The sequence below is a fragment of the Gossypium raimondii genome, chromosome 1 (genome assembly GCF_025698545.1).
Source record: "Gossypium raimondii isolate GPD5lz chromosome 1, ASM2569854v1, whole genome shotgun sequence".
Lineage (NCBI taxonomy): Eukaryota > Viridiplantae > Streptophyta > Magnoliopsida > Malvales > Malvaceae > Gossypium > Gossypium raimondii.
The window spans coordinates 5,651,472-5,665,287 of NC_068565.1; the positions used below are offsets into that span (position 1 = coordinate 5,651,472).

A 13,816-nucleotide genomic window follows, 5' to 3' on the forward strand; every position below is an offset into this window, starting at 1 on the left:
TATGAGTCATATTTAACAAATCTCCACCTTGACTCATATTTCCACAACGCCATTTTTGCCAAAGCTCGCCACGAGCTTAGCTTGAACTATGCAGGGAATCAACTGAGTCGAATCTGTGCTTAGAAACTGGAAGACTTCTAGCCTTCGACTTGTACACTGCCAAATCAAAACTAACCCGGGTCTGATTTTCACGAACACAATGCCCTAACTTTTCAAAACCTGCATCCAAAAGAGAACCTCTCTTCAACGAAACGGTCATACATTTTTCCCTCCTATGACCAAGTTGCCTCCGCTCTAAACGAGTTGACTTGACTCAGAAGCAGACGAGGACGTCCGATTTCACCGGTCACTGTAGAACCTTCCAGAATATAAAGACTGCCAGTTCTTTTACCTTTTAACAAAACGAGAGCTCCACGAGATACTTTAATGCCGCTTGGCTCGATGTTGATTCTACATCCTTTCAAGTCTAAAATACTCAAGGAGATGAGATTCTTTCGTAAATCAGGTACATACCTACATCTGAGAGTGTCCTAATCGTCCCATCGTGTATCCTAATTTTAACAGTACCAATACCAATTACCTAACTAGATGAATCGTTTCCCATGCCATGCCATGCGCACAATGCGCACAACTCTACCTTCAATTGAACTGAATGTAGAGAACCATTCTCTATTGGGAGACATGTGGAAAGAACATCCCGAATCTAGGATCCACTCGGACGTGAGCTTGGAGTTATCGCTCGTTGACACTAACAAGAAATCATCACGGCTTTCATCAATCAAATTAACACCAGCTACATCTTCCTCGTTACTCTCAGCAGCTTTTTTATTTCGCAGTTTATAACAATCTGCTTTGACGTGACCTAACTTTTTACAATAGCGACACCTTTTGTCTCGTTTCTTTGATGCCATCAAAACGGAAGCTTGTCTATTTGCCTTGCTATCCAAATGAAGCTCATTGTCAAGTTTGTCTCTATTCAACAAATGACACTTCACATCTTCGAACGAGAGTTTGTCTCTGCCATAAATCAAGGTCTCCCTAAAAGACTTGTATGAAGGGGGTAAAGAGCGCAATAATAGCATAGCTTGATCTTCATCATCAATATGAACCTCAACGTTCTTTAGATCATTTAAAAGAGTAATGAATTGACGATGTGATCTCTAAGAAGCTCACATTCGTTCATGCAAAATGTAAATAGATGTTGTTTCAACACTAAATGATTAGCCAGAGACTTAGTCGCATAAAGAGTTTCTAACCTTTTCCACAAGGTGAATGAGGTCTTCTCCATCAATACCTTCTGCAATACCGTATTCGAGAGGCACAACTGGATTGCAGACAAGGCCTTTTCATCAAGCTCTTCCCATTCTGTTTTATTTAGATTTTCAAGCTTTTTCCTGGTAACAACCTTTTTCAAACCGAATTGAACTAGAATTGCTATCATCCGAACTTGCCACAGATTGAAATTTGTCTCACCATCGAACTTCTCAATTTTAAACCTTGTTGTTGCCATATCTGAATGGGCTGATCTTTGAACTAGCTCTGATACCACTTGTTAGGGATTGTCCCGATTAAAGCAACAAGTAACAAAAATAGCGGAATAAATTAAGAAATTGAACACACAAATTTAACGTGGAAAAACCCCTTCAAAGAGGATAAAAAACTACCGGCAAAGATAATTTTACTATAATGGCAAAAGAACGAAGAGTACAAAAGATGGAGATAAAAACTAAACCCCGAAAACCCAAAAACAAAGAACTCTCAAAACGTAAACACAAAATTCTCTAAATGTGTTATGAGTTCTAATCTCTAATGGGTGTTTTTACTAAGGTTGTGAAAGAGCCTATTTATAGGCTAAATTCATATGTCAAATAATAATAAAATAATCTAAACTAATCAATTTTTGACTGAAACAAATAAACAGAGTTTAACTAAAAGATTATTTCTCAAATTTGACTAAAAATAGGAGTCATACTTAACAAATACAATTTAATAAAATAATATATAATTTAATAATATTCTTAATATAATTATTTTTAAAATATGAATTAATAAAATCATAACATATAATATTAGAAATATAATATATAACCTACTTTATTATTTTTAAACTTCAATGCATATTTAATGTATTAAAATATCATTAGTAAAATAAATAATTTAATTATCTTTTAAATTAAAAAGTAAAAGATTAGAAGTAACAAATAGCTTGAGAATTATATTTTCCATCCAAACATAATATTCAAATATTAACTTGCGAATTATCTAGCAGATTATCCAAACGTAAAATTTTACATCCAGTTGCAGATTATCTTGTGAAAATTGCTTGTAGCAATGAGAACGTTTTACAATTGTTTGAACAATCTCCAAGAAATGTTTTGATTTAGGATTATGTGATTCCTATGTTATGTTTTCTTATCACCAAAAAAAAATATTATACTAAATAATACAAACACCCTTGGGATCAATGATTATTACAAGCAAAAAAATTCTAAGAAGAACAAAGAAATAGCCGACAAGAAATTAATCTTTGTTATGAACTAGAAATTAATCTTTGTTATGAACTTTCTCTGAATTACAATGATTTTAGCATCATTGACATTCATTTGAATGTATTTGATTACACAGGATAATATGTGAATGTTCAATCTGCTGATGAACAATGTACCAAAGAATCCAAGAGTAAGCGCCGCTACTCTATGATTTGGGATACCATTCCAATGTGACTTATTATACATCAACGGTGTTCCATGATTACAAAATGACCGAAAAAAATCAAATATAATATGATGTTTTTATGATTGAGTGAAACATTGAATATCAATTATAGGAAAAATCAAAACCACAAAATAAATGATCCTATTATCAACAAAAAGGGCTACCCAAAATCAAACCCACTACATTCAACAAATTGTTCTAACTCTGTTACATAAATCAAATACACAAATAGCAGACAATGAACAATTCTAACCATAACACCATATGGCATTTAATTTCTCCAAAGTGCTACACAAAACCAAACCTATAGAGACAGTGAACAGTTCCAACCATAACATAAGAAATACTAGTGTACGACGACATCACATTTCTTTGGATTCATTGGTAACCTTAATAGCTTTTTGAAGATACATAATTTATCTTTTTCAAGCAGATTAATCATTCTTAATATGAACTTCTCCAGAACCATTACATGGTTCAAGAAATAACTAATCATTTTAAACACATATTTGCTTTCATCAACTCTAGAAATTTTGGTCTCCTTGACATGAAATGATAAACAAGAAAGTATAGGTAGTGACTTCAATCCTTTTTCACCATTAGCCTAAACTTCCACACAGAATTAAAAAGAAATGTTAGTAGTTTGTATGCTGCAATTTTTTTATATAATTATTGGTAAATGAATAAGAGCACTTAGAGAACTCTTCATACCAGATCTAGAATAAAGGTATCTAGATTAGACACATTATGTAGAAACTCCACAAGTCGCACTCATTTCAGATAAGGATATAACAAAACTCTACATCAGACCTATGGACCACACAAACTAAAGTAGAAGTAACTAAATGCCATTGGTTAGATATTATGAAATTAAGTAAAGTTAATGGTAAAATAAAAGCTACTAAATACCCTTGTTTTAATATTTTGTTCTCTGCATTTTGGCTGTAGCCATTCTTACAAGAAATTAACTGAACCAATGAAAATTAAAAAAAAAAAAATTAGATGCAATCAATGGTATAAATGAACACCCAAGATTCCAACACTAGGAAACATGTATACTACGAAACATCAATTCTATAGATGAAATTAATGATATAAATGAAACATATAGTAAAAAAAAATTATACATATCAAACCTTAGAAAGATCAACAGAGTTTAGAATCAATAATTTAAAGCGAACAAATTACTGTTTTAAGCACACAAAGCCCATTAAAGCATTAACAACTTCAGCTAAAATTACATAATTCGATGTCATAACATACACTAAACTAAAATGAAGAACTTGTGAATCCAAAATGATAGTAAGTTTAAGTTAGCAGACACCAAACGGAGTTTCTAAGAAAGCCAAAGGGCATTAAAACCAAAGCCAAGACAAAAATAATAAAATACCCAACTATAGAAGCAAACCCCAAAATACAAAATAGAAACCCTTCCTGGAAATTAATTAGATAGTGAACGTATAAAAGGCGAGAGAGAGTTTTATCTGAAATCCCACTTTTATTTTCCTCTTAAAACCTGTACAGATCTAGGGCATTTGAAATTTGGGTCCGAATTAAAACTTACAAGTTCTTGGATCCTGCGAGATTACCCGAAAAATATTTCACTTCATTTTTTTCAATGGATTAAGCTATCAAGAATTTCCAATTTTGTCAATATATTGAACAGAAAAAGAGTTGAAGAAGAAGAGAAAACACATGTTGGATTTGGAGGAAATAGGATTAAAAAAAGGTTTAAATTGATAAGTTGGGAATTTGTTGATATTACAGTGGAAGAAAGAAGCATGAAAAAGAAAAGGAAAAGATTTCAGACGTGAGAAAGAAATGATATTGGCGAGGGTAAATTTGAAAGCTTTAGCTAATTTGTTACACTAATTCATGATCTGGCATGTACAGAATGAAATCTTCATTCTCAATTCTACGAGAATTTTTATGAAACTCTTTCATTTGCTTCTCTTTGATGGAAGTTTTATTTTTCGAGAATGTTTCCTAATTTTTGGCCTAATTCTTCTTCTAATGATTGATTCAACCTCTGATCAAAAAGATATACTTTGGTTATATTTTATCTCTTCAACAAGTTTAGTAATGAGCATAACAGCCCGATTGTTCCGATGGAGAGAAGAACCTATGATGAAATTTCTAAACGAACAATTTCAACGAAATCTTTCAATTTCTTATTTTACTATGTTCAAATCTATGTATTCCTCTATCCGTAGAGTACATTAATTGTACAGAAATGGCTATAGTAGAGTTTCTGTTATTTGTATTAACAGCTACTCTAAGAGGAATGTTTTTATGCGGTGCTAATGATTTAATAGCTATATTTGTAGCTCCAGAATGTTTCAATTTATGCTCCTACCTATTATTTGGATATACTAAGAAAGATGTAGGGTCTAATGAGGCTATTACAAAATATTTACTCATGGGTGGAGCCAGCTTTTCTATTTTGGTTCATGGTTTCTCTTGGCTATATGGTTCATCTGGGGGAGAGATCGAGCTTCAAGAAATAGTGAATGGTCTTATCAATACACAAATGTATAACTCCCTAGAAATTTCAATTGCGCTTATATTCATCACTGTAGGAATTGGTTCAAGCTTTCCCCAGCCCCTTCTCATCAATGGGCTTCTGACGTATATGAAAGAGTGCAGTTCGTTCGATAAATTCCTACCTCTCTATCTATCTCTAAGATGTTTAGATTTTTCAAAAAATCCATGGACATGCAGAAGAGAAATGTTATCCCCACTCAGACCAAGACATAACTTTGACTTTGACTTTGACTTTGACTTTGACTTTGACTTGTTCAAATAACAATTAAGGTGAAGCAGGGTCAGGAATAACGATTCTCTTTATGATAAACAGATTTATTTTGCAAGTTCGTTGTTACGAGTAGCCTACAAAGGATTAGACTAATGACGTATACAATACTTGAATTCTCGATGTAGATGTTACATAGTTGGTTCTCATCCTTTAGAGGATACGAGTGTAAGAAGAGCATCCGTCGACAAAAGGATCACCCCAAGATGATCATCTCATGGCTATTGAGAATGAATCAAATCAGATGGTTCTATTTCTCAATCTTTCTGACTTGCTCTTACGGAACCAAAGTCGAAAAGATTGAGAAAAATCAGTCATTCACAACCACCGATGAAGGATTTATTGAAAAGTTAAGAATTAGTAATTCATTTTAGAAATCGAATGGGTTCGATCTTATACATACGCGAGAAAGATAATTAAAAAAAAAGAAAGAAGATACAACCAATCAAACAATGGTTTAGTGATGGGCCCATTGAATTGAGCTGTAATGCATTGGTATTACAGCCAACCAAACATGCTGTAAGTTTTTTTCTAATGTTTTTGTTTATTGTGATTTTTGAAGTCCCCTGCTTCATCCGAAATTGATTTCAGGTATGAATCATTACTTAAACTTTGTATTTGCCTTTTCATTTCTGTTTTTAGTTTCAAATATATGCCTTTTGACTTGTATTTCAGTGGGTTTATTTTATGGTTTTTGGTTTCAGGTTTAGAAATCATTGTTTCATTTTGTGTTTCAAATATGTGGATCTCAGTTTGGTTGTGATTTTTGTTTATTTGTGGTTTACTTTCGTGAGAGAGAAACCTTAAGTTTTTATCTGTCGTTTGTGATGTTTGTGATTTTTGAAACCCTTGCTTCATTGGAGACTAATTTTAGGTATGAATCATTACTTGAACTTTTCCTTTTTCATCTCTGTTTTAGTTTCAAATCATTGCTTCTTTACTTGTGGGTTTTTGCTAAGGTTTTTTTTTTCAGCTTTAGAAATCACTGTTTCGTTCCTTCTTTCAAATCTATGGATCTCGGTTCAGTTCTTCTTTTTGTTTGAGTGTCGTCTACTATATGATGTTCTTTTATTTTTCGGATTGTTTGTTTCCACCTGTTTTAAGATTATAACTTAGGTTGTGGCTAATTTCTTTGAAATGTTTGCTTAGCAGTACACTGTTTGGATTCTTATGTTTAGGGATGGGGGTTAGGGTTAGAGTTTGGGGTTGTGGTGTGTAGTCGGGGGGTTGGGGATTGGGGTTGTGTTTTATCACTGTGGGTTATGAGGTTGTAGTATTTAGCGGTGTGGGTGGGTTTGGGGATGTGGCCTTGGTGCTTGGGGTGTTTTGTAGTGAGGCGTTTGGTAGTGGGTTAAATGAATCTCATATGGGGCTTTTGGTGCGCAATAATCATGGGTTTTCATCCGCCGCTCGTAACATATGGAGTAAATCTATTGGCTTGAGTTAATTTTTGTCCCTCCTCATTTAACTTTTGTTCGTGTTGCAATTTTTAATGCATTATGATTTTACCTTAAAATCATCAATATTACGAAACGCATAAATACTTGACTATTTCTTTTTCATCCAAAATATACATCTATATATATATATATATGTATTTCAATTTCAAAGTAAAATGAGTTGTGGTGTATACAGGAGTTTATTAAAAATGGTTTGATTCTTGAATACGGTCTGGTATTCTTATAAAAAGGAATATCAGTTTCGAGGGAAGCCCAATTCATAATATTTTTTCACTGGGCCAGAAATAATTTCAGTAGAATTTAGGCCAGGTTTGAGTTATTGGGTCAAACTAATTCCGATTTCATACCAGGCATTTCGCCAACGCTGCGTTTTGTTCATAGCGCTCATTTCTTTGGTCTCGCTCGAAATTTACCGCGTAGCATTGCACATAGAGTGTTTGATAAAATCACCCAGCGAATCGAGCTTGAGCTTGGGTATACTCCGCACCTGAAAACTCGAAAAAATGCAACGGTTAGCATCAAGAATCACCGTTACCGCGAAAGTTTCCTCGTCACTAAGAACTATCATCCTGAAAGAAACACCTTCTTCTTCTTGGCTTTCAATTCGCTGCTTCTCTGCCTTCTCCTCGCAGCAACGTGTCACGGAAAAAGAAGCAATCCCAGGAGATTTATTGAAATGGGGTTCGCTCGGTTTTTGCAGGACTTCGAGATTTGCATCTGGGTTCAAGCCTTTAGAACCCAAGCCATTGTATTCCATCATGGATTTGAACAGAGCAAAGAACCGTTCACCTGAGGACCTTGCTTCTATTTGGGATGATGTAATATACCCAATTACTGACTTTTTCTTTCCCTTTTCATTTTTATGTCGTTAATATGAAAAAACAAATTGATTAAGCAATTTTTTTTATGTTCAGTATCACTTGGGAAGAGGTCATATTGGGTTGACCATGAAGGCAAAACTTTACCGTTTATTGGAACAAAGAGGCTCAGATTGGTAATCCATTTGATTCCATTGTTTATGTTGTTACATACACGTTGGGTTTCATACTTCTTACTAGTCTCACTTCTATCTGTCTTTGCAGCCGGTATTTTGTCGTTCCTTTGTGGAGAGGAAGTGGTTATACAACAATGTTTGGTCAAGGTTTGTTATCTGATCGGTAGTCTTCGAACTTTTTTCATATTGTTTTTATGTGACAATTGATTTATTTTGCGGTGGTTGACTTGTCTTGCTTGTGATCTATATAACCGATTATTCAACTTAGGCAAAATGCTTTCTATACTACAATGCTTATAATCATGATATGGTTTATTGAATCATGCCTGTTATAGCAATAAATTTTTATTAAGAAACAAGCTAGTTTAGAGCCTTAATTGTTAACAAGTTCGTCATTCTCGACCATACTTTTGGTTTGATACTATATAACATCATGGCTTTTGCAGTTGGGAAAGAGTAAGAGTTTCTATCTATTGGCCATTCTTGTACATGCTGATCGGAACCAGGAATCCAATTAGGGTTATTTGCTATAATGAACAGTGCTAAATACTAATGTTGTCATGCATTAGGCTCTCCATTAGATTTTTTTGATGGCATATGCCATTGAAGTATACAATCAAATTTTGCATTCTTCCACAAACTTGTTTGTTTGCTTAAATGTTTATTCAAAATTTTCTTGCAGTGCAATTGCCATACATGCTTTTCACTGGTCTCGAAGATTATAAAGCAAGAGGAACTCAAGCATCTCCTTACTTCACTGCATCCTTTTACACAGAATTTGCGGAAAGCAAGGACTTGGTACTTATCCGTGGAGATATTGTTTTCACCAGCAAACTTACTGATGAGGAAGCAAAGTGGCTCTTGGAAACCACTCAATCTTTTTATCTTAATGATGTGAGGTACAAGCTGGTTGAATGTTTCAATAAAGAACCACGGGATTTTGAGTTTAAGGATGTCTTACGAGCTTTAGACATGCCCATTCTGTAACTTCTTAAAATGATATATTTTTGAATTGTAGTGCTTCATTTTGAAGAAGTGAAGCAATAATGTCTCTAAAAATTGTTTTTCTAGACACTACTTGTTTCATTTTCAAGAAATTATTTAAATCCTCTCCGGGAGAGAGGACAGTCTTGAGATTATTTGTTGTGTTCTTGTGAGAAATATTGAAGAGAGATTATTTTGTGAGGCATTTTACTTAGAGAGATACAGATCTTACACTTTTTGTCTCCCATTTAAATGATATCAACGAATTAATCGTACTTTTTATACATCAGATTGTATCAATTTATGTATTGTGAGTTGAAGTTTTCTTCAACCACATAGTAAAAGTTAATTACGTTTCGGGTTGTTTACATTTTGGTTTTGGTGGTGCATATTCATTATCTACAAACATCTAATTAGAATGATCGAAAATACCATGAAGCGTGAAACATAATAACAGTTGAAGTTTTACTTCTCTTTCGGTTTTAGACAACTATACAAACAATCCCGTGAATAGAAATCAATACTAAACATTTGTTATGCTATATTTCTATGTTTGGTTTTACCAAAAAAGGTATGAACAGGTAATATAATATTCTTTGGATGAATTATGTTATTTTACTTGTTTTATTAGTTCTAGCTATAGGGAGCATAGAAATAAACTGAAAGATCTTGGCTGAAGCTGGTTCTCTTCTAGTTCGTTAAAAACCTATACATGTGAAGGAACCTCTTTATGAGTATAGGCCATTTTTGACTACCAGCATTTGTTAAGTAGGGATTGTTAAAGCCTTTACTTGTGAAGGAACCTCTGTATGAGAATTAGGTCATCTTTGATTGTCAACAGTAGTTAAGTAGAAACTGGAGTTGTTAAGGTATCCATATGACAAATGAGAAGCAACGGCAACATTCTATAAGTAGGAAGTAGGAACTACCATATGACAGTGAATATTTCTTACATTTAGGACGTAAAAGTGCTTTTGGGCAGCAAAAGCAATCCCAAACACACGAAAGCACTTTTAAAAAGTGCTTATGAACCTATCATGAGAAGCCAGAAAATTGGTGTGGTGGCTTATAGAGTTTGGGACGAAAAAGTACTTAAATGTACATAATCAAATTTTCATTTACCCAACTAATAACACTTTACTGCTTTCTTTCTTGTTTAGGTTTGAGGAAACAAAAATACTCTTTAAATTGTAGTTTAATGAGTTCCTTTAAATTGTAAGATATATTTTTATACTCTTTAAATTCCACACATGCATTGATTTAATAGTTATTGTTATTGTATTACTAAAAGTAATTGTTATTATATTATTAATAATATCTAAAATATGTTTTATATATTTAAATTAAATATTTTAAATAAGTTATATTAATTATTTAAAAGATAATTTATAATTTATATATCATTATATTAAATCATTTAGATTAATTATTTTTTACTTTCAAACATTATATCCAAAATGAACATTTTAACTTTCAACTGCAGGGTATTTGCAGACAATTCGTGAAGGATTTTTCAATAATTGCTTCACCGTTAACAAAATTATTGCAGAAAGATATTAGATTTTTATAGTCTGAAAAGTGTTATCAGAGTTTTGATAAGTTGAAAGTCATGTTGATCGAAGCTCCAGTTTTAACACAACTAGAATCCGAGAAAGAATTCATTGTTTATAGTGATGCTTCGCTCAGCGGATTAGGTTGCGTTTTAATGCAAGAAGGTAGGGTTATTGCTTATGCTTCTAAGTAGTTGAAACCACATGAGAAAAACTATCCAAGACACGATTTAGAGTTGACAGTGGTTGTCTTTGCTTTTGAAGATCTGACGACACTACTTGTACGGAGAGAAATGTCACATGTATATCGATTATAAAACTTTGAAATATTTGATGACTCAGAAAGAATTGAACTTCAGACAACGTAGATTGCTTGAACTGTTAAAGGATTATGATTTGGTGATTGACTACCATCCGAGTAAAGCTAATGTTGTAATTGATGCCTAAGTCGGAAATCTTTGTTCGCATTGAGGGCGATGAATGCTTAGTTAATTTTGGAACGTGACAGTTCTATTCTAACCGAGCCAAGGGCTAGACCACTATTCTTTCAAAGAATTCAAGAGTTGCAAAAAAGATGAATCCAAATTTTTTAGCTAAACAAAACCAGATTCAGAATAGCTAGACCATTGAATTCCGTGTTGGTAGTGATAATGATCTATATTTCCAAAATCGGATATGTGGGTCGAATGACTCTGATTTTAAGCAAAACATTCTATAGGAGGCTCATAATAGCGTTTATTCGATACATCCTAGTAGCATCAAAATATATAATGACTTGAAATAGAGTTATTGGTGGCCGAAAATAAAACGGGAGATTTCAGAGTTTGTATCGAAATGTTTGGTATGTCAGCAGGTTAAGGCTGAACACCAAGTACCATCAGTATTGCTTGAACCTATTATGACCCCTGAGTCGAAATGGGAACGAGTTACAATAGATTTCGTATCAGAAATACTGTTAACTTTGAAAATGAAAGATTCGATCTGGGTAATTGTTGACAGATTAACGAAATCAGCTCAATTTATTCTGATCTGAATAGATTATTCACTTGAGAAACTTGTTGAATTGTATGTTGTTGAGATTTTTAGATTGCATGGTGTGCTGCTATTCATAATTTTTGATCGTGATCCGAGATTTATTTTTAGGTCTTGGGGTAAGTTACAAGAACTTTTGGGCACGAAACTGAACTTCAGTATAACTTTCCATCATCAGACTAACGTACAGTCAGAACAAGTTATTCAAATCCTAGAAAATATGTTGCGATGTTGTGTTATTGAATTTGAAGGTCGCTGGGAGAAATTCTTTCCTTTAGATGAGTTTACCTATAACAACAACTTTCAGTCCAACATTAAAATGACACCGTTCGAGGCTTTATACAGACGTAAATGCAGAACTTCGTTATACTGGTAAGAATTGAGTGAAAGAAAGTTAGTCGGGACATATTTGATAAGAGAAATAGAAGATAAAGTTTGTATTATTTGAGATTGTTTGAAAGTCGCTTCTGACTATCAGAAATCATATGCAAACTTGAAATGGAAAGATATCGAGTTTCAAGTGAGTGATAGAGTGTTTTTGAAAGTCTTCTCGCGGAAAAAAGTGCTACGGTTCGACAGAAAATGAAAGTTTAGTCCAAGATTTATTGAGCCATACAAAATTATCGAGAGAACTGATCCTGTGGCATACATACTATTAAAAACTTGCCATTGATAGTTATTAAAAACACTAGCCACAGTAGTAGGTTTCGTACAACTACCTTTGTAGGTTTCATTCTCATAACTTGGCACTGATAGTTATTCAGTGTCATCTACTCAATAAATTCTTAGGCTACCACAGGTGTCTATTATATTCAATGTTCCACCAACTGCTTGATCAGTTATCTGTTTAGTCGAGGGATTCAAACGGTTGTAAAATGTTTGAACTTGTAACCACAAAGGTAATCAATGATGAGGACACATTCTCAAAAGATCCTTAAATCTCTCTCTTGCATCATACAATGTCTCAAGCTCAAATTGAGCAAAATAAGAGAAATCATTCTTCAACTTGGTTGTTTTGGCCAATAGAAAATACTTCAACAGAAATTTTTTAATCATTTGAGCCCAAGCGGTGATGGAACCTCGTGGAAGTGAATTCAACCACTGTTTTGCCTTGTTCCTCAAACTTGTTCCTCAAAGAGAATGAGAATAGCCGTAAACGTTTGACATCATCAGTAATGCCATTGATCTTGAATGTGTCGCAGATATCCAGAAAGCTAGCGAAATGAGTATTTGGATCTTCATCTTACAACCAATCGAACTGAACATACTGTTGCACCATCTAAATTATGTTCGGCTTAATGTCAAAATTGTTTGTAGCAATAGTCAATCTGACAATACTTGAATCAACCCTAATTAGAATGGACTTAGCATAGTCATGCATAGTCCGAAGAGCAGGACGTATAGGAAGTTGTTGATTACTAGGATTATTATCCATCTCCACTATACTGTCCTTTTGCTATTGACCGTCTACTAAGATCTGTTGACCTTCCTTTGCTTCTCTAACTTCTCTCTGATTAACGCAAGTAGTTTTTCCGATCTTATTGTAAAAAATTAATGGTTCCAATATGTAGCATTTAGTCATAAACCAAGGGAACCTGTAGGAATTAAACAAAAGAAAAATTAGAATGTAAAAAATAAAATAAAATAAATATTAAAGTAAAGATAAAAAATGGTTAAATTAATAGAAATAAAGTTTTCCTAATATTATAGTCTCGGACAACAACTCAAAAAATTTGATGTCCACGAAACTTACTAAAAAGTTGACTAAGGTAAGTGCAATTATCAATTAATAGTATTGCTACAATGAGCAAATATATTGTTCTCACTTAGACTAAAAATGCAAGTAATTACCATCTTTCTTTAACCGAATAATTCGAGTGATTGATTAAAAATTGAAATTAACTATATTAATTAACTAACGAACACGACAAAGAACAAAATACGAAAATAATTGATTAACAACCAAGAAGCGAAACAATACCCAGGAAAGAATCCGCCTAGATTTCCTTTGTCACTATCAATCTAAATTACGCAAATTCTTTACTTAGTTCACTGATCCGTAGAAATTCCTAAATTATGCAAATATGTAACAGCCCGATTTTGACCCTAATCAGACAAAGTGGTTTTAGGACCACAAATCCGAGTCAGAAAAATTTTTTAAAATTATTTTTGGTATTTGCAATATGTGAATTACTATGTATGAAAATTTCGTATGAAAATTTGATCGTTTGAGTGCTCAATTTGATAAAAATGGCTTAATCGCGTAAAA

The 13,816-nt window shown here is 33.3% G+C and overlaps 1 protein-coding gene and 1 non-coding gene across 3 annotated transcripts; both read left to right on the top strand.

Annotated features, from left to right (window-relative positions):
* The first annotated feature begins 6,028 nt into the window (after positions 1-6,028).
* LOC105778593 (uncharacterized) lies at positions 6,029-9,120 on the top strand. Of its 2 annotated transcripts, none has more exons than XM_012602317.2 (5): positions 6,029-6,118; positions 7,338-7,805; positions 7,902-7,981; positions 8,070-8,128; positions 8,664-9,120. In XM_012602317.2, the coding sequence occupies exons 2-5, from the start codon at positions 7,491-7,493 to the stop codon at positions 8,966-8,968; spliced, it is 759 nt and encodes a 252-aa protein (XP_012457771.1). In that variant the 5' UTR covers positions 6,029-6,118; positions 7,338-7,490; the 3' UTR covers positions 8,969-9,120. The 2 variants fall into 2 exon arrangements, with proteins under 2 accessions (XP_012457771.1, XP_012457779.1); XM_012602325.2 differs by lacking the exon at positions 6,029-6,118 and adding an exon at positions 6,239-6,401.
* Positions 9,121-12,448: 3,328 nt separating this feature from the next.
* On the top strand, positions 12,449-12,554 carry LOC128032768 (small nucleolar RNA R71). Its single transcript, XR_008189087.1, has one exon. It is a non-coding gene; the product is annotated as a small nucleolar RNA R71 (small nucleolar RNA).
* Positions 12,555-13,816: the final 1,262 nt, after the last annotated feature.

Excerpts from the sequence above, each read along its gene's own strand:
- LOC105778593 (XM_012602317.2), top strand. The coding sequence starts at position 7,491 with ATGCAACGGTTAGCATCAAGAATCACCGTTACCGCGAAAGTTTCCTCG. Across the intron at positions 7,982-8,069 it reads GAACAAAGAGGCTCAGATTG|CCGGTATTTTGTCGTTCCTT; the intron begins GTAATCCATTTG and ends CTGTCTTTGCAG. Across the intron at positions 8,129-8,663 it reads TACAACAATGTTTGGTCAAG|TGCAATTGCCATACATGCTT; the intron begins GTTTGTTATCTG and ends ATTTTCTTGCAG.